At 32.7% G+C, this 19,747-nt stretch overlaps 1 protein-coding gene across 5 annotated transcripts in view; it reads right to left on the bottom strand.

The window, feature by feature from the left end:
• Positions 1–220: 220 nt before the first annotated feature.
• Positions 221–19,747, bottom strand: part of TUSC3 (tumor suppressor candidate 3) — a 287,831-nt gene continuing 268,304 nt past the window's right edge. For 2 of the 5 annotated variants that reach the window (XM_025474441.2, XM_025474220.3), the window contains exons 8-11: positions 14,774–14,848; positions 11,102–11,192; positions 6,531–6,593; positions 221–1,373 (exon numbers count right to left, since the gene is read on the bottom strand). In XM_025474441.2, coding sequence (XP_025330226.1) covers positions 6,575–6,593; positions 11,102–11,192; positions 14,774–14,848 — 185 coding nt within the window. In that variant the 3' untranslated portion in view covers positions 221–1,373; positions 6,531–6,574. Of the gene's footprint in view, positions 1,374–6,530; positions 6,594–7,412; positions 7,438–11,101; positions 11,193–11,286; positions 11,383–14,773; positions 14,849–19,747 lie in introns of those variants that run through there. The other 3 variants (XR_007402703.1, XM_025474284.3, XM_049095030.1) reach the window with 3 other exon arrangements.

The raw sequence follows: 19,747 nt of genomic DNA, 5'->3' as shown, positions 1-19,747 counted from the left end.
CAAGATAACTTATTGCTAGCACACATATTGCCCTGGAATTTAGTTTCATGTGCCCCTCTAGGTTTTTATATTTCCCATTCTTAATTAAATTTCATAAAGGTATGAAATAAGTAAATTCAGTAGATGTATACTTGGTTCCTATTTGAGACTGTACACCTAAAACTCCTAAGTTCTCCATATTCTATTATTTAGATCTTAATGAAAATCAGATAACAAAACCTTAAAAGGAAAAAGAAAGTTTATTGAATTAAATTTTTTCTAAATTCTTCTAAATTCTAAAGTTTATTGAACTAAATGTGTTTTCAAATTCTTCCTTAGCACCACAGAAAATAAAAATTCAGGTTTGAGAGTCTGAAGGCCCAGCTATAAGCTCTATTTTTCTGTTCTTTTTGGCTTTTAGCTCTCATACTTCTAGAAGTCAGACAAAATTTATATTTCCTGTCTAATTTACAGGATTATTGTAAAGAAAAAAAATAACATATTAAAAAGTGCTTTTTAAACTTAAAGAGGATAAACAAACAGAATACTGATTAGACTCTCATAATTTAGTTTTTGAGAAAGCTTCATGAAGTCACTCATATAGGGTATTAATATTAGGGAATGATGTTTTGATGGCAAACTTTTTCCATATAACATATGGGGGAATGGCCATCCTGGATTAGTTTTACAGTTACAAGTCTGGATTCCTGGGTGACCCTACTAAAGTTAGAGAGGAATTAAAATCTTCTGGTATGTTGCTTCCATCACCTGATGGCTTCAAGCTTATTGATTTAGTCCTGTTTGCTTTAAAATTTACAACCTGGGAAAAACCTCCATTTCCCAGGTTAGGCTTCCAAGTTGTAGGCACTATTCATACAGCTCCCTCTTTATTTAATTGTGATTAATAAGAACAAAACATTTGTAACCATACACACATCCTTTATACTGAAATGACAATGAGTATATTTTTCAGTATGTGACATATTTTCATGCATATACCTTATCTCTGTACAACCTTAAGGGTTCTTTAACATATATTTCATAGTTTTCCCTTACTAACATTGTGGTTTTCTTTACTAATGAGTGAACAGTTCTAACACATGAATTCATAATTACATTGTCATTTATTTCAGTCCTATGACATATACTGAATATAATATGCTTGAGAAACTTTGTTCTTTCCAGTGCTAATATGAAATATAACCATCCACTTCTATAAATTAAATTCACTAGGAAAGCTCACATTTAAAAAAAATTATACAAGAATAAGCTAGAATTGTCACAATCAATGTGGAAATGAATTCAAGAAATCAAACTATATCTCAGGAACACTTTATCTTCATGGTAAACATTCACTTTATGCAAATCCCACTTGGCTTCATTTAATTAAAAAGCTGAAAAAGAAAGAAAATCATATGCTGAAAATAAGGAAAACACAATATGCTCTTTATTCATTCTAAATTAGTACATGTAAATATATAAAAATAATATAAGTATATTCATTCATCCCATTCTAATTTTTTATCAGGGCAATTTCTCTGAACTAGTTCCTGGAGTGAGGTCACGCTTATGGTGAGAAGAGGCCAAGAGTGGGAGAGGGCGCTGATAAGAACTTGTACTAGTGATGTTTAAGTTTGGGCAAAATACCCTAGTTCTTTCTGTGAGACACTCTCACTGCTGCTTAGAGCAGTTAAACTTAGAGTTTAACTTATACTGCTTAGAGTAGTTAAACCAGCATTTAAACTGGCAACATAACTAAGAAGAATAAAAACTATGGATTAAAACAAAGATTTGAAGTGGGTCATTTCATTGTCCTAAAAGAAAAATCTTTCTCTTCAATCTATAATTCTTTCATATATATGAAATAACTAAATGCTTGATCTTTTTAATGAAATTTATAGCTGGAATATACTGCATAATCAAAAATGTTTTTTTATAAATCATAAGTGTCATCAGATTCTGAATACACAGATGCTTGTACAGATAGAAATAAAAGGGAGTTATTTTTCTTTACTTCCCTAAGCAAAGTTTTAATCTGAACAGAAATATAAGTTGTAAAATGGTAAGTCAATTTAAATAACATTTACTAAGTTTCTGTTTGATATTTGTACGTTTTTCTAACACGTGGCAAGGTTTTCTTTTTTTGCTTTGTCTTTTTTTGTCTTGACAATATAACTTTGCAGGACAACCAGAGACAAACCATGTTTTAACCAAATATTAAAACATAAATGAAATTAATGGTTGCTATATTTGGAAAGCTATCATATAGTTGGAAAACTAGTAAGTTTTGTAATATCTGGATGTTTAAATCCTAATATCCTAGGAATATATTTCTTTGTCTTTCTGAACCTCGGTTTCCTCATTAGTGAAAAGAAAATTTGTTTGGCTGATCTCCAAAATTCTTTCTAGTCCTCATATTTATCAACCTAGTGACTCTAGTGAAACTATGTGGCTAAAAGTAAACACATTTTTACATTTATATATATATATATTAATATATATAAGACATTACATAAAATATGTAATAAATACTTAAACTGTTATGTAATATAAAGTAAAAAAGCTATACAAACTAAAATAAGCACTCCTTTTCTGAGGAATTATTAAAGGCTAGAAATTATGTGCTGATGCCTCAGTACAACAACACCTTGCTTGTATTTTTTCAAAATAATAAGTTATGACTGAGGTCCTGCAAGAGTAACCATCTTCATGAAGAAGAGTATCAGCCGGGAAACTTTCTCGGAGCAGTAGGCAGTGGCTGCTATTCAATCCACATAATCCCTCACACTGATGGCAGTGCACGGAGATGTGTCTGTCCTTTGTAGATGAATTCTTTGACATTTTCTGCCTTTAATTTTAGCTTCCCCTAAAGATTACGTTAACTGAAGAATGAAGGCTAATGATAAAAAGAAGACTTGATCATAACATACTTAAAACTTAAGGTTGAAAAAATTATAACTTAAACAGAACTTAGAGGGTTTACTAATTTACTTGTTTTTGAACAAGTGGTCTGAACATTTATAGCTGTGGTGCACTAAAGGTCACCTTTTATCATTATGAAAATATTATGCCATATAAGCAAAAAACTGTAATCTGACCCTTATGATCATTTTATGCTTCCTAATTTTTCGGACCTAGAAAAGTAAAACATATTCTATGATTTTTAGATGTTGTAAAATTCACAAAATAAAAGGATCTCTGTATCTTCTTAATACTAAATTAAGAATCCTCAGTTACCACACTATTGGTTCACACTAGGGATTTTTCCCAAACTAAAATACTTTTTAAAGAGCTGTTAAAACGATCCTTTTTTTTAATATTGTATTATGCAAAGACAAATATATATTTTATATTGAACTGATCCTATTGTCTAACAATACAGGGTAAGATTAGCAGACTACTTCCTGTTCTTTTATATTTAAAATCTTTTTCATAAAAAGTTATAAACTTTATGAGTATTTGTTTAAGACATGGAAAGATTGAAGTGTGTCAAAAATGTTTTGTTAAAAATCTTTCTTAGAAAAGCATAAACTATTATTCCCTAGGTAATCATTTAATATTAATATTAAACATCCAAGGTATATTCCAGTATGAATGTTTTATATGGATTTCATCACTCAAGAGATTAGTCCCTCATTCCTATCTGTCAGGTTCTGACAAGTTTTCTTTTCACATTTACCTGTCTAGTAATTTTGATGTATAATGTAACAGTTCTCCTATATTTATATTTCTAATAATGCTTGGATACTATCTTTCCTGGTAATACTTATTGTAAAAATGTATAAAAAGACTTTTATAACATGAAAACTGTTTAATACCAAAACCAAACAAATATACTCCTCTGGAAGTATAAGCACACTGGAATGTGCTTTAATGTGGTGGCTAGGTTCCTCAGAGAGGGAGCAGCTGCCCTGGGTACCATCATCAGCTTCTACCTGGGCTCCCCTCCACCCTCCATAATGAATGATTCTTTTCACAGGTCACGGTAGCCTGTAGGTGTGTAACACTGACTACTATGACCAGTTTATTTTGAAGTGAATGCATGTATGGTTGACTGACTCAAGTAGCAACAGAAGATGGAGGCTACATTGCAAGGCTAGAGAATTATACACAGAAAGATTAGATAGCAGGGTAGAACCAGCATGAGTATGCTCCAGAAACTCCCCCTTTTATCTAGCTTAAAAGGATGCAACTATTCCCTTTATTCTGTAATTTGATTATTGCCTAAAGTACATCAGAAATGCAGCGGGGCATTGTGTATATAAAGAAGGAATGGGAGGAAGATCTTCAAACACTTCCAAGTTTGGCTCTTTCTTAATTACTCCCACACACTAGCAAACATTCAGGATTTACATAAAAATGTAGCCCTTGACTCTGGAGAAGTGATATTCCAAAAGTTTATAGCAAGGTTATTATGTGAAATTCCAAGTAAGTCTTTCTAGAGAAACATTATTTAAAATGGTGGTTATTTTCTCAAATTTGAGCCAAAAAATGTGTGTCTCAATCAGTATTCAGCAAAGATATATGGCCCACCTATTATGTACAAGAATATCATGTAGAGAAGAGTGTTGTAAGACAATGACTGAAAGTCATGGTGATTGTTTCTTTCCTAGAGGAGAGTAAGACTTGGACACAATTAAGTATAACACAGGTATACTTGATATGATGGCAGGTTGAAGTGTTAGAGGAACACAAGCAAACAAAGCAAAACTGACTTTGAAAACAAGTTAAATGAAGGGATAGTAGCATAGGCTACAGGAGCTGAGTGAAGAAAGATGCCAAAGAACAAAAATAACATGTATAATATGGGGAGTATGTTCAGTATGAGGAGTCCATACACTTTCTGTAAAAGGCCGTGAAGTGAATACACACTGTGGGCTGTAAGTCTCTGTTGAAACCACTTAACTAAGCTATTGTAGAATGAGAAGAGACTTTTGGATTTGATGACTGGAGACAATACCATACATAAAGCATGTTTATTCTTTTTTCTTCCTGTGATATAGCTACATAGGCATATTATAGTGTCTTACATTTTGTTTTTACTTATCTTAAACTAATTATCTGTTGGTGTTTTTTAAAAAGTGTCTACACAGTGCTCTTACATGAATGAATTCTGTCCAGTTGGGAGCTGGTTAAATTCTCTGAGCTCTTCAGATGGACAGACTTTTCTTGTGTACTGTACTTACTTCCTATTCTCAGCCTGGGGAAGAGTCAGAGAGACCTGATGGTAACATGACACTGTCATACAGAAATCATTTACTGAATTGCTCAGTATTGAAAACAAAGTATGGAAGGAAAGAAAAGCCTTGCTCCTTTACTTAGAGCATGGATCGTCCACTAGTTGAATTTTCACTCCTGTTCAATTGACCTTGCAGTTAGCAGAACTCAATGACTCACTGTTCTTAGGGTTTTCTAAACCTTTACTTTATATTCATAAATGTTCAAAGGGGGTGCAAGAGAGAAGTACATTACGGCTGTTAGCCGGGCCTCTTTTCTTTAGCCTGATTCTCTGTTTTGTATAAAAGATTACTGAACCCAGAAAAATTTTCAAGTCTGAAGTAAACAATCTAAAAAGGCCTAAAGAAATTGAGGACTTCATTAGGAGAAGGGAACAAGATCTTTGGGTATGGAAATCTTTTCGTTTCTATGGTTGCACAGGGCAATAGCTGTCAAGTCTCACTACTGCTAAGGTCACTTCTCCACAGCCTAACCTGAGAGAGACTTAGTAACAGCTTTCATTGTATGGTTATTAATAACTAGGCATGATCAGGAAGGTGGCTACTATCTGGGGAAAAAAAAGAATAAAAAGGAGCTGCCTATACTTTTTCTGTTTTCAATGGGTTGCTGAATGCTGGAGTTTCTGTCAGAGTAAAGTTGCATTTTCAAGACGGAACTCACCCTCTAGAACTATCTTTGTGTATATCTGCTCAGGCTAATGTGCTGTGAGGTTGGAGGGGTTGAATGAGCAGTATAAAATGTAAAAGAAAAACAAAGAACAATTCTCTACAGAAATTATTTTGGATTTATACAGAGGTTCCTGGTATCTATTTCAAAAATGATCAAATGTTGATTAAAAAAATCTTAACATATACTTAAAAGACTTGTATTTTGTTTTATTATCTTGAAAACTAAAATTTATACTGTTTGTTAGTGGAAAGAGAGATGTGACTACATTTGTCCTAGGAAGAATTAAATGCATTTCTGTCATTTGTCTTAGTTCTGCTTTCTTTCCTAAAGAAATGACATAAGTAAATAATGAAATTACATTTTTTTGGAGGGCATATGCATATATGGGGATATTTTTAAAAACTAGTTTGTCAAGTGGTTAATTCCATGGATCAAAGTCTATTGCTTAACGTTTGTATCTGAGGGCTTATCTCTAAAGCAAAGCACAACAGCCTAAGACTGGAATGTAGATTCTCACAATTAAAAGTTATCTTACATCTGTAAAGCAATAGTTTGCTACAACTTGTCTTACATATGAGAGAAATATTATGTCTTTATTTGAAAGATGAGGAAAACTGAGGCTCAGAGAAGATTAAAAGACTTGCCTGAGGTTATAGTTTTAAAGTGCCATGGTCCAAATCACATCTTCTCACTCAAAGTCCAGATCACTTTCCAATACACCACAGTGAAATACAACAATATGGAAAAAATAGTCCTTAAGATTCAATTTCCATTTGCAAAATATTATTACAAGATTTAGCACTATATTCCTTATCTAGATAAGATAGGGGCCAGACAATGGTGCCTTTAGAGCATTCCAGCTCTTCTCCGAATCCTCTCTAAATCTTCGGTCCTTTATGTCATTCTTCAAAGCTGGAACTCAGCAGGAGAAAGACAATCCCAGTGAAATTCTTATCAGTGATATGTACTGTGGGTTGATTACCACATCATTTTGATATTATTTTTCTATTTGTACAGCTCAAGATTATATTTAATATTTTTTCTACAGATGAAAGATCTACATGTAAGATATAGAAATGAGTAGGAGATCACTATACTGTATACCCTGGGATTTTTTTTCTCTTTTGCCTTATTATGCTTATTCACTATCATACTCTTCTTAAAACTCATATGAATGTCTCTCATTCTTAGCTATTATTCTGTACTTTCCATTACTGAATGTCATTCCATTTTTCATTATCTCAAAATAGCCAAGGACATCAAGAATCACAGAAATTTTTTAAGACAATAGAAGATAGTTTCTATGTCCATTATCAGCTTAATTAAAAAATATTTTTATTATTTGATGCCAGTTAAGAATCAATCTGAGTTTGCATCTTTATAGCTCAGGTTTCTGAAATAATTATCTTTCCATACACCACACATCACTTTAGGTGTGTGGAGTAACCTGACAACTCCATGAGGTGTCATGTGACGTGAATTCCATCTTCTGGAGTTGTACAATGTGGCAAACCAGTACTCTTCTTTTCATTGTTTCTATCCTAATGGTTCCTGTTGCATTTAGATAATAAATAAAAAATGTTTTTGAGTTAAATAGTCAATTAATATGATGAGCACCTACTATGTGCACAGCACGTTGGAGATACAAAAAGGACTCTTCTCTAAAATGCCTCAAAATATTACAGAATGAAAATGACTTTTTTTTTTGAAAATGACTTTAATACGTAAATAGTTATGTATGAATATTTAATGAACAACGTAATGAAGTAAAGTGCAAAACAAAAATGTAATGAGGTGCTAAAGTTGAAGGGCTTGTACAGGTAAGAAGTGGGTGAAGAAAATATCTTTTGAGAACCCACTACATTTCAGGCATTACAAATTGATCATATAATTTATCCCCACAAAATTCTGAGATAGGTGTTATACCAAGTTTACAAATCAAGAAAGCAGCTCAACAAAGCTAAATATCTTGGCAAAAGACAGAGAAATAATGTGAGACAAATAACAATTTGAGCCTGTCTCCAAATCTACAAAAAAACTAAAAGTTTTCAAAGTGAAGTGAAATGAGATCCAGAACTTAACTCCAAGTCCCAAAGTTAGTGAAGAGAGGATCTGAGATTTAAACTCAGATTTCTTAATTACAAAATTATATGCTGAACATGAATTCTGCTCTTCTGATTGTAAATATTTTTCCATCCAGCTACTCTATCTCGCTAAGACAACTAAAGAGTTTTGTAAACAGAAAGCAAAGTGATAGAATTAAAAGAGAATGTTTCATGTCATTTGGATCAGAAGTACTTTCATAAAATTCTTTTGAATTTTTGTAGGTCAAACTGCATCAGAAGAAAATAATGGGAAATTACCTATAAGTGAAGCCTATTATATATCACTACTAGCTCTTCACTTTTCTTTGAAAATCGAATGAGCCTAAAGTTAGTCTTTATTTAATATACAAAATGAATGCAGTATACCACTCTAATAAAATTTTTTTTGAACTATGGCTCAGATGGTAATTAGACCAAATTCTTAATAATCGTGATATTTCACTGGTAGTTTCAAGGGACTCAGGAGCCCAATTAAGTTCATCAAAAGGTTCAGGGAAAATCTGTTCTTCACTCAACTGAATCATGCAAATATAAAAGTTACTTAATCTTCAGTGTAAAGAAAATCTTACTTAGAAAAACATATGTAAATATTTCAAACTCATTTATATTTAATCTGAATTAATAATAAGCATCTAACATTTACTGAGTAATTAATACTATGTGCTATTTACCATGTACTTGGCAATGTGTTAAGTAATTTACATGCATTTTCTCATGTCATCCTTACAATAGTCAAATGAAGTATGTAAATTTTTTTTTCCATTTACAAATGAGAAAATCAGAATGTAGAAGAGTCAAGTAACTTGTTCAAGGTCACACAGTTAGTAACAGATCAGTATAAAATTGCTGATATGGGACATTTAAAGTACTACTTGGCTCCCAAGATTGAGGATGAAGAAGGATCTTAGGTATTATTCTTAAAATCCAAGAAAATAAAATTAAGCTCTTTAAGAACTGCTTCTGAGATGCCAACATGTACTTAAGTTTCTTCTGTCATCAAATTTGTACCTCTGAGTACATGTGTTGATATTTTCTGTAAATAACCTATTTTTTTCCTTCATTCTTTACAATTTGTTTAAAGAATAAAGTCAAATCTGGTCTTGTTAAATGTTTTTTTTTTTTTTTTTTCAGATCAGGTGTTTAAATCCACCAAGTCTGCTTATTGAAACCTAAAAGAATCTGGGAGAAGTCAATGACAACATGAAACCTACTGGTACTGTAGAAAAAACACTCTTATGACTAAAATATGAGAGAGATTTAAGGAGATAGAATAAATATTTCAAGCGGACTTATCCCTTTCAACAGTTACAAAGATCAACAAAAATAATAGTGTTAAGTACTGAGAAAATATAATGAAGGGCATAAATAAGGCTTTGTGAAGCTTAAGATTAAAAACAAAAAATAAACACATAATGATCCACTGTATAGAAGAAATTAGAAGTTGTAGATTAAACAGAATTCAAAATTATGTAGAATAAATAAGTTAGAACTATGTCTAGGATTACCTTTAAACTACCAGTAGTATTTCTTAGTACAAAAGTTATAATTCACAGAAATTTAAAAGGAAGAAATCGAAGACTATAAGAGGCTAAGGCATTACACTCGAGACAATATTCTGGCATTGGAGCTAAAGTTCTAGGCTAAAGGTGATGTTTAAATTAGTATATGGTGTTATGTTCAAATGTGCATTTGCACTGAGAGGATAGCTCAACAGTTTATCCAAAGTACAGGTATTACCTAAAGTAGGCAGAAGTGGGAAGTTTTTTCGTTCTTTTTAAAGGGAAAAGTGTGTTTGTCTTTGTAGTTCATCTCAAAGTCAAGGGTATATAGCCTTGGTCTTTTGCAAGCCCACTTCAGTGTATGTCTGCTGCAGCTGATTGCATTAAGTTAGCTCTTGGTGCCCAGGGTTAACGGTAGGTAGGGCCTCGCTCTCTATGAAGACAGATGTCCACAGACGTCTTTTCAGAAGTACTTAGGCCAGCATATACCTTCGGGAATATTTTGCATGCTTTTCTTTCCCTAGAACAAAGGAGTCCTATATCTCATCCTCTCATTCCTTACAAACTGCTCTTATCTGAGATGAACAAGGTGGATTTTTTTCTTTTTTCATCAAATACTTTAATGCTTGTGCATTTCAGGGAATACAAACTGCAGTGCTATGTTATGTTCATAACTGGCCAAGCTTCTTACACAGAATAATTCAGTGGGAAGAGAGATCTTTTCCCTCTTTAGCAACATCTCACATTTCCACTCTACTCAGAATTCTGTCTCCCACTCACTTATTACCTCTCTCTTGCTTGCGCTATCACCTTTACTTCTCCAGTGAACTAGTTGGATAGATGTATATTTTTCCCCTGTGCTGTCAGGTTTTTAGGATTTAGCTCAAGATTTATCCAAATCTCTGGCATGTAATCTCTGCAGACCTTTTAGCAACACTTGCTCTTGATGTTTATCATCTATTTCTTACCACATTCACAAGACAACTGATTAAAATTTCTGAGAAAAAAAATAAAAGATCATTCAAAAGGAAAATGATGCAGTCCAATAATAAAAAATGAAACCCCAAGCAGGATCTACCACAACCAGGATAAGTTCAGCATAAATCCATGTGCTAGACTAATTAAGGTAGAAAGCTTGTCAAATGTAAAATTGGTATTTTTTGGGGGGCGAGGGGGGCACATACTGCTGCCTATATACTGTATTTTTTTAGTTCCAAGAGATGCATTTATGTAAATGTCATGAGAGGAAACACATATCCTATATATACCTGAGGAAGCCAAAGAATTTGAACGTGAAGGATTGGATGGACAGACAAAAGAAAAAAAATTGATGAATTCCACAAAGCTAAAACCCACTGTATTATATGTACATATATAATACATATGTATCTCAAAAATGAAAATAATCTGTCTGGGAACAGGGCCCTTGCTTTATAGGTCCTCTGCAAAGTCTGAGCTAAACACATGGCAGGTGCTCAAAAACTTGCTTAACTGAGTTTAAAATCACTTGGCAAATGAATTAGCTACTTTATATTAGCCTTTAAATATACATTAACCATTGAAATTGTTTAGTTAAAAATAAGAACATTCACATTAGTATAATGATATTACCTATAAGGATAGCCGTGGTATTTGGAACGAAATATTGAAAGTAGAAAACTGAAGAAGAAGACCACCAGGCCTAATCCCACTAGGCAAATTACTAGAAAGAGACAGAAAATGCCATTAGTGTCTAGACAATGCAACCCAAATGCATATGTTTTTTAAATGCATTCAATTAATAACAGTATACTTACATTTTAATAGTTCATGGCACATACAGGCACAACAAACCAGATAATCCAAAATACAATGTATTCATTATTTTCCACATTCTTCTCAATGAAAATGTACTATTTGGGGTATGAAAACAACAAGTGACTGATCTAAGTCTTCTGGTGGTTTTCTTCTCTTACAGAGTTCCTACAAGTACTAAAATGCCTCAGAGGGATCAAAACAAAGCAAAATATATGATAAACCACAAACAAGATTATCAGCCCCTGCCTTATAAAGCATTGGCTATATTAGCCTAGACATTTGCATATAGAATAGTAAATAGAATTTTATTCTTTTCAGATGCCATGCAATATTTACAAAAGAATGTCATTTTAGATTATTGGCTAGATTATTGCTTTGGTTAAAGCCTGTTACTTAGAAATAGTCATCGTAGTGCACAAAAGCTAGGAATAAAACTTTCAGGAATGAAGTAATACGGATTCTGGAGAGCCAAAGAGGCAACCCCCGCCCCCTCCCAAGTAGATACTTGTGTCAAAGTGCTGTTGTCTGTTTTAACAAATGAACAGAAGGCTAATATTAGAGTTGAATGTGCTGTGGTCCAGGTTTTCAGTATCACTTTATCCCAGGCAAGTCAACAAAAGGGAAAATACTTTTTTCTTTTCCTTTGTGTTACAGTTAGGAAGACTTTAAAGTCAAAGAGCAATAAATATATGTAATATATACAATGGAAATATATTTATGTAAACATAGAGTAGTTAAACAAGATTTATTACTATTAGTAAAATACATGCTTATAAAATTAAAATGCTTAAAAATCTGAGCCAATTAAATGCAAATGTTTGGAAATAAAGAAATATATTTAAAGAAATTGAAATTGACTTAAATCTATGCCATAAATAGAAAATAGTGTTAACTTTTAATAAGAAAATCTAAGCACTTAAGAATGAAACATTTGCACAATACTTGTATTCTTCTGTTAGTTTTAGAGAATTCTTATAAAAATACTCAAAATATCTGAAATAATTAGAAGACCAGAGTAAAAAAATGAAACACATTAAGGCACAGGAAAACAAGAAGTTAGCAGTTCAGTATACTTCTAAAATGATATATACTGGAAAAAAAATTCTTCTAGCAGGTCTGAGACTAGGTTTAATTATAATCCTGGAAATTAAGGAGTAGATAAGGTATGACACTGTCAGAAGATGGTCTAGAAATCTGTCAGTTTTCATTCAACTCTGCAGGAATATCATTCTTTCAGTTTTGAGTATAAATTGTTGAAAGTCATAAGTGCTTAACAATATTCAATTGTAGCCTCTCTGACATTTCATTTCAGACAAAGTTCATACAGTTGAACTTCAAATGAATACTGGCAGAAAATAAAGTAAAAGAGCAGGTTGCTGACTATCCCAAAATGAAAAACACCTTTATAAAAATGTGTAGACTATCCAAGTATGACAGACAACCAGGCACTAGATACAACAATAACATCTCTGCTTACAACAATCTTATTAAACCTAGAATTAATTATCTAATGCTTTACATTACCCCTTAACCTATTTGATATCTTTATCAAACACTTTGTCCTTTCCTTTTTTTTTTAATTTTCAGAATCTAAACAAAACACTTTTACTTCTTTGAAGCTCAAAGTACATGATTAAAGAAAACAACAGACCTCCTTGATTCTGTGCAGTGGAACAAAACAGTGATACTCAGGTCCGTGTTTACAGTGAAGGGAGCAGCAGAATCGAGTACTGTGTGAGGGGTTAGTAATTACTGGATGAACCACTGCAGCCCGTACAAGGTAACATACTTGTAAGAAAATGCTATGATGACACAGAATCACTCTGATCTGAGCAATAATAATAGTAGTTGTACTATATATCAAAAAGGAGTAATTGTAAAATATATTTTCCATGTCTCTCTCTTTCTCTCACACTATCCATGAATAAATAATATGACAGTGCTGGGCGCTGGAGTGATATGTAGAGAAATATCTACCAAGAGGAAAGTGATTTTATGAACAATATTACAGTTGATGTAAGATAAAACATTTATGTATATCTTACTATTACTTAAGACAGGATATATAATAATGCATCTGTCTTCATAAACATTATTTGTCAATTCCAAGAGCATCACATTGTTTATTCAAAAGATGTATCATAAAATGATATTCTGTACAATGCTTAACTGAAAGTAATGCATTAGATTATTTTGTAGTTTCTTTACAATAGTGTATAGATCCCACCATGGGAAAACAAAGGACAGATTAAACTGCATATTACATCTAAAATATTTTAACACTTAAGACAACTACTTAGAAATCACTTATTTATATATAGGTCACCATAGCTAATATATTTTTTAAAGATTTTATTTATTCATTAGAGACACAGAGAGAGAGAGAGAGAGGCAGAGACATAGGCAGAGGGAGAAGCAGGCTCCATGCAGAGAGCCTGATGTGGGACTCGATCCCGGGTCTCCAGGATCATGCCCTGGACCGAAGGCAGGCGCTAAACCGCTGAGCCACCCAGGGATCCCTATACTTTCAAGAAGAAAGTAAGTCTGGATTTTTATTTTAAACTTCTTAATAAACTGTGTTTCTCAGATACCTACGCTGCTCAAACATAAATTCTGGGCTTAAAAATGTTCCAGAAATGCAAAGCATACTGAGAAAAAATTTAATTATAGGTTTAATCATAAAATTATATAGGAGCTTGATAATTATTATAAAAAGGTCTGTGGCAGGAAGTTTAAGGCCCTCTCTTCATTTCTAACCAATGTTCTTAATGGTAGATTTTTCTCATGTGTTCTTCCCTTGTCTTGCCACAACCTCTTACTTCATAAAAACGAATTATTTTTCTATAACCCCCCTGAAAGGAATAGTCCATCAAAGAATAAAATGTAGTTAACTTGCTTAGAAACAATGCTGGAAATTGGTGGAGTTGTAAATCTTGGATACCACTGGAAAAGGCAAAGAGCTTGGAAAAGATACTATTGACAGGTAACTCCTTTTCAACTGTTGATCAAAAGAAGTTTGGAGGTAATTAGAAGGTGTTATATTTCATTGTACAAAACCTATCTGAAAACTATGAGTCCTTGAATGTGTACCTGATTCTTGTAGCATAAGGAACACAGCATTTGCCAATAAAATCTCTGAAGACTGACCACAAACTTTTGTGTCTCCCTGTAGTGTGGACATTACTATGGGGACTACAGCTTCAGTAGACATGAGTCGGAGCACCCCTGACAAGCATTAACAGCTTTCCTTTATATGCAATTCCACAGAAAATCACCCAATTCCATTTTGGAAGAAATCTATTTTTAAGTATTTGTACACCCATGTCCAAGAAACAGAAAAAAGTAAAACAAAAACAAACTGCAACCTTTCTCATATCAGAACATTTCTTTAGAAATTTATGTTTACTAAGGACTTATATATTTCCCATTTTACTTAAATGAATCTTAAGACTAAAGCAAAACTACAAAAATAGCAACCAGACTTACTCCGTCTTTTACCAACATCTCCCTTGGATGTTGCTGCTTCATTTAGAAGAACCATCCCCATGGTGATAGCAGCATCTATAGTAGTTGTCAAGGAAACCGTAGAAATACATGCGAATAAAATCTATTAATTTTTCTGGATCTGAACACAATGTGTTCTGTTCCAGGATGTGAGTAAGTTACAACTGTACACAGAACTAGATATGATTTAACTCTCTCCATCTAACACAAAATTACCATTCTTCATGTATTTGAATATGCCTTAATTTAAATATAAATAACCTGACACTGTGAGATTTTGAAGGTCTAACTCTAAACATTAAGTTTCAGGATTTCATTTTCTTAGCACATAGGAGTTATATGGATTCCCATAATCAGTTATGCCATTTCACATTATATATGAAGATATGTACTAATTATAGTCACGGGGCAACTTTCATCAGCAATCATAGAAAATCAGAATATATTATTTTTCCCCTCAGGGCTTGTGTGCAAAACTTTTTTTCTTGGCTTCTGTTTCATGTGTTGTTTCATAGATTATCTTGTTTAAATAATATTTATTAAGGTCTGGTATTGTGTCACTTGGAAATTTTTCTTACCAATTATAAGTCTTACAAAAGCAACAAGCACATTATAATAAACCACTCTCACAAATTTAGCAGGATCTTAATTTAGTTAAATTGACATTTTAAGAATGAACACACAAATCTGTACTTAATGTCTGCTTGTGGCAGGATGAATATATATATATTTTAAAGATTTTATTTATTCACGAGAGAGACAGAGAAGCAGAGACACAGGCAGAAGGAGAAGCAGGCTCCCTCCAGGGAGCCTGACACAGGACTAGACCCCAGGACCCCAGGATCGCGACCTGTGCCAAAGGCAGTCGCTTAACCACTGAGCCACCCAGGTGCCCCTGGATGAATATATTCATATCATACTGAAAGATGCCAGAGATTAAGAAAATGATAGGAGCTTTCCCTTTTATAAGAACATTCTTTGCCATGGTATTAAAACATGTTTGACATAGACGAACTCATCAATTCTGGAAACATATTCATTATGTATTCTGCCCAAATAACTAATGGATTTAAAAAAATAAAGATAAAACTAAAATAATTTTAGCCCAGAAATTCCTCAGTTTGTTCACTTTTATTGTCTCCTTTTATTCATATCTACTGCTATATATGTACAATCACCATCAGCAAGCCTGCTGTACAGATATATCCAAGTGTCTTCTATTATTCCAAACAGTGAAAGCTCAAAAAGAATTTTATCTGGATACATCTATACAATTAAGTGAAGGTCAGGGAAAATTCTGCAGAGTAAATACTTCCACTCTATTTTCATAACCATTATATCAAAGTATTGATAATTATAAAATAATTGAGTCTTTCATGACCATATTATCCAACTTCTGGAAAACAATAAATGCCTGACTTCTCCAGTTAGATATTTATGCTTATAATAACCTCTTTCTATAAAAATGGTTTTCAAACTATTCTATTTAGCAATCCCTTATGGAATCCTTCCTGGAGAAAACCAACCAACTAACCAACCTTGATTAGAAGCCTACTGCATAGAAGAGAAAAGCCACTGTGCAATACCAGCCTCTCTCACTCCACATTTTCAAACCAAGACCAATACACATATATACCATATACTACCACTGAACTTTTAGGGGTTGATCATACATAGTTTGAGAACCACTGAAATCTGGGTAATTACTTGAGTTCCTTGACTTTCAGTCATGTCACAATGGCCTGAAAAGGGTAGTGTAAGAGAACAAATATTTCATTTTACCAGTATGGTAGTCTGTGGACTTAAGATTCATTCTTAGAATGTTTTGGACAATCCACCCATATAAATTCCCTTGAGTCTAGAGTCTTAGGACTATGCTTATAATAAAGTGATAGAAAAAAAAAATAAAAGCTCCTATCGCTCAAACTGTTGCTATGCAGGGCATTTCTATTGCTTAGCTCATTGGAACAAACTACTCTGACTGTATACGTCCTTAATAAGAATTTAAATTAGGCTTCCCTTTCATATTTCTCCAGTTACATCTATCCTAAGTCCAGAAATAACAAAGCTAAAACCACCAAATCAATAAATAGTATAAGTTTATTGGGAGTGTAAGAACAGTTCTTAAACTATGAGTCCCCAAATTCAAGGACTAATATAAAGATCAGGGACATAAAGTTACACAATGGCTTGTAAATAAAAATGAAGAAACTGCTGACCTTTACAATGATTGGTTATTACGATGGGGATTTCATGACAGCAGGGGATTGGTTACAAGTGATTATCTCTCACACCATTTTTAGGAAGATGACTTAAGCTTCCCTTATGATTATCAGAGTCATTTATAAGAAATACCCAAGTTTCTCTTCTATTCATGAAAAGGTTTAGTCTTGTTTATGTAGCTTTAGTGATTTTGTATGCTCAGGGAATTACGTCTGGTTTCTAAGCTGCATTTCATCTTAACATTTTTTATTATATTCAAGTATAAATTTTAATCTACACATTTAAATACATATATTTGATCTGAAAATTCATACAGAATTCCAGGTTATTTTAACTCTAAAAAATACTTTTTGCCAATATTAAAAATATAAATAACCTTTTAAGATGATTTTATATAGATGTTGTAGGTAAAATAAATACTTATCAATTCCAAGCAACATAGCTTCTGAAATTCCACTAATAAAATCATGGGGAAAATGGCACTATTTCTATTCCTGGGGAAAATAAGTTTTACAAAATTAAATGCTTAAAAATTTTAATAAAAATATAGCCATATGTAAAAATATTTTCAGGATAAAATTTTATACAGACACAAACACCCATGGGCACATAGATATGTGTTATAAACACAACCATATACAGAATCTCAAGAAAAAGTATGTTTTATTAGGCAAAAAATATTAGATATTAACTGTAGTCACATAAGTATAACTTATCCCTATTAAAAGATATACTTTTTTTTACTATTTCTTTTACTATTTTTCCTCTGCAAATAGTTAATTACAATGGAAAACTATGTGACCAACATGCTTCTCATTTGAATTGTTTTTGAATTTCACACAAATTCAGTTTGTGACAGAAAATTATAGGATTTTCATAAGCATAAACCACATTTTATTGTTTTATTTTGCTGATGAACAATTTTTTTCCAAATGTTTGCTATTATAAATATTCTTACAGGGATATCTGTTTACATGTATATGTGCAATATTTTCTGTAAGATCTACACTTAGAGATGGAGTTTTTTTACAGGGGGCATAAGTATATTTTTAAGTTTACTAACGTATAATCATATTGTATTTTTCTTTTATTTCACCAACAGTATTGCCAAACTATTGATTTTATCAAACTGATGAGTAAGAATCTGTATTAATAGGCTAAGCATCTTTTCTTGTTTAATCTTTTGTATATTGCTCATTTTTTTGCCCATATTCCTATAAATCTTTTCCCCATATTTGTATTTTTCTTAAGTTAATTTGTAGGATACTTCCTTTTTCTGGACGTGAATTGACTGAAGTATTGCATTTGGATTCTTCCTTGATGTGTTCTTGTGTATAAGTATCCCTGTATTTAATACTAGTAGCCAACATTTATTTACCCCAACTATGTGCAGGCAACTGAGCTAAGCACTGTACATGGATTCTTCTCATTAAGCTTTGTAATAGTGCTATGAGGTGGGTGCTGTTTTAGTCTTACTTATAAATTGGGATGATGAAACTTATAGAGATTAATAATTGGAGCAACCTGTTAAGTAGTGCTGGAGCCAGAATTCAAACCAAGGCTATTTGAGGCAATGCCCATTTGCTCTTAACTACAATGCAACAGAAGTTCTCTTTTTTTCCTTTTATATATTAAAAAAAACTTAATATGGTTGACATGTTATGTAAATTCAAGGGGTACATGTTAATTTGATAGTTATACATTGTAATTTGATTGCCATTGTATCAATAATTATCACTTCTGTTACATTACATAATTATCCCTTTCTTAAAGGTTGAAATAATTAAGTTCTAAACTCTCGGCAAATTTGATTACAGTACAATATTGTTGTCTATATTCATTTCACTGTGTATTAATTCTTTATGGCTTATTTATCACCCATTGCTAAATTTGTACCCTTAACTCTCTTATTACCCTACTTCCAATCCTGTGGTAACCACCATTTTACTGTTTTGACAAGTTTGGCTTTTTAAAATTCTGTCTAGAAGTGATATCATAATCATAAAATAGTTGTCTTTCTTTGATCTCATTTAGCATATTGTGCTCAAATTCCATCCAGACTGTTGCAAACAGTAAGATGTCCCACTTTTTCATAGCTTAACAATATTTTAACCCATTTATGTACCAACAGACACTTAGGTTGTATCCATGTCTGGCTATTCTAAATATTGCTGCAGTAAAAACAGGGGTGCGTGTATCTATCTAACAATGATTTTGGACACATACCCAGAAGTGCAACTGCTGAATTATATGGTAGTTTTATTTTTAATTTGTTTAAGATTTTATTTATTTATTCATTCATTCATTCATTCATTCATTCATTCATTCATTCATTCATGAGAGACAGAGAGAGAGAGAGAGGCAGAGACAGAGGCAGAAGGAGAAGCAGGCTCCATGCAGGGAGCCCAATGCAGGACTCGATCCCGGGTCTCCAGAATCACACCCGGGGCCGAAGGTGGCGCTACACTGCTGAGCCACCCAGGGATCCCCCTATTTTTAAGTTTTTGATGCAACTCCATACTGTTTTTCCATAGCGGCCGCACCAGTTTACATTCCCATCAACAGAACACAAGGGTTCTGTTTTCTCTACAGCCTTGCCAACATTTACTTATCTTTTTGTCACAAATTCTAACAAGACTGAGGTGATATTTCAAGGTGGTTTTGATTTGCATTTCCTTGGTGATTAATGATGCTGAGCATCTTTTAATGTATCTGTTGCCTATTTGCATGTCT

Source organism: Canis lupus, chromosome 16, assembly GCF_003254725.2.
Source record: "Canis lupus dingo isolate Sandy chromosome 16, ASM325472v2, whole genome shotgun sequence".
Lineage (NCBI taxonomy): Eukaryota > Metazoa > Chordata > Mammalia > Carnivora > Canidae > Canis > Canis lupus.
Note: the sequence above shows the minus strand (reverse complement) of the source record. Positions and strands in the feature narration are given on the sequence as shown.